This window comes from Branchiostoma belcheri, unplaced genomic scaffold (genome assembly GCF_001625305.1).
Source record: "Branchiostoma belcheri isolate BF01 breed outbred unplaced genomic scaffold, Haploidv18h27 scaffold1, whole genome shotgun sequence".
Classification (NCBI taxonomy): Eukaryota; Metazoa; Chordata; class Leptocardii; order Amphioxiformes; family Branchiostomatidae; genus Branchiostoma; species Branchiostoma belcheri.
This window is the reverse complement of record NW_017802379.1, coordinates 2,412,914-2,414,508: the sequence shown is the minus strand read 5'-3', so window position 1 is coordinate 2,414,508 and position 1,595 is coordinate 2,412,914. Positions and strand designations below refer to the sequence as shown.

The 1,595-nt window shown below is 53.0% G+C and overlaps 1 protein-coding gene across 1 annotated transcript in view; it reads left to right on the top strand.

Annotated features, from left to right (window-relative positions):
* LOC109468373 overlaps positions 1 to 1,595 on the top strand; it is a 14,974-nt gene that overhangs the window by 13,150 nt on the left and 229 nt on the right. The window contains exons 6-7 of the mRNA XM_019766626.1: positions 48 to 1,182; positions 1,489 to 1,527. Of these exons, the coding sequence (XP_019622185.1) occupies positions 48 to 1,182; positions 1,489 to 1,527 (1,174 nt within the window). The remainder of the gene's footprint in view (positions 1 to 47; positions 1,183 to 1,488; positions 1,528 to 1,595) is intronic.

Below are 1,595 nucleotides of genomic sequence, written 5' to 3'. Positions count from 1 at the left end.
GGGAGCTATAATAGGTTTGGTAACCAGGCTATCTTTCCGCTGTATAGGGAGGTTTCATCCGGGCCTGCAGTACAGCTGCGCATGCTCCCAAGTAACCATATCAACGACAGCTCGTTCTCTGAGCCGGTGGAACAGACCATGGTGCAGATGGGGGAGAGCGGGTTCGTCTGGGCCGACTACACCTACCCCCTGCCCTACCCCTGCAAGGGGCACATGGAACTGTCCCTGCAGCTTGGCGGGAGTTACTTCCAGTCTACCTGGCTGCACGTCGGAAGGGCGGTTCCACGGGAGGGATCGACCAGACGTGTGAGCGGGGAGGCGCAGGAGGGGGCGTCCATTACTGCTGCGGGGAGGGTGGGCGCCGGCGCTCCGATATCCCTCCGGCTCCGGGACCGCCACGGCCTCTGCCCTCCCGTGATGCTCCGGCGACAGGCGACGTACCTGCGCAACGACCGGGAGATGACGTCTTTCGAAGCGCCCCTGACGTCATCTAGCGTCCTGTGGCTCGCCCATGCTACAGGTGCCGTCCTGCTAACTGCACGGGCGAAAGAACTCGTCCAACGGACGGGGAAAACAGAGTGGCGGCTTGAATTCAAACTGTCAACCGTTTCTGATTCCTACATACTGAAAGTCGTTTACGGAGACGTGGCCGTATCGGTAGGCGGAAACATAAAGTTATCTTTCACCCAAGCGGTCTTCCTGCGCGGGACCTGTCTAAACGCCGGAATCTCAGTCTCCCTTATGATCAGAAGAGACAAACAGGATGTAGTCGCAGATAAACAATTTGTAGGAGGGGTACGGGGTGAATACACGTCTATCCAGGTTCAATCTCACTTTCCCGTACAGTCTTCTGACAGGATTTTTGTGGTAGTTAAAGCCGCAAAGCGCTGTGATGTGCACTTTTATAGTGCCATGCATGGACTAAGCGCTATCAATGTGTTATGGATCCCTCAGAAACACTCATCTGTACTCAGAGCACGGCTAGAACACGCCCGTGCCCTGGCAGGGCTGGCCCAGTCTACCAGGCTGAGATTTGCGGAGGAACTGAACACACGACCAGGGGATGTCACCCTCCTGCCGGACGGGGTTCTGAGTTTCCACTCCGCCGGGAGAGTTAGTATGGAATGTCATCTGAGAATGCTGCACTCTTGTGATTATGCTGCTATAACTGTTTTCTATACGGTAAGATTTTCATCGCATACTTATTTATACCTGCATCATAATTCTAACCAGCAGTACGAATGTGTTAAAAAAACTAGGTGTGACCTTGAAAATGATATCTGTATTGCATTTGTGAATAGACGTTCAATTTGCAGCCTCAGCAATCTATACATCTCCTCTTGCTTTGAACCAAGTATTGGCCCGGATCTTTCAGAATATAACATCGGCTTCTCAGATTGTGTATCCCTCTGTTATGATGTCATGTTACCATATGTTTCTATATGTTATACCTTCTTTGAATCATTACGTTTACCGTACTGCATACAGGGACTTGCGATTCGCGACACCCAGCCCGTGTTGCGGCAGGTGCAGGGGAACACCCTGTCTCGCTGGGCGGGCATGACGGTGGCGGGAACAGTTCCTGTGGAGGCCGG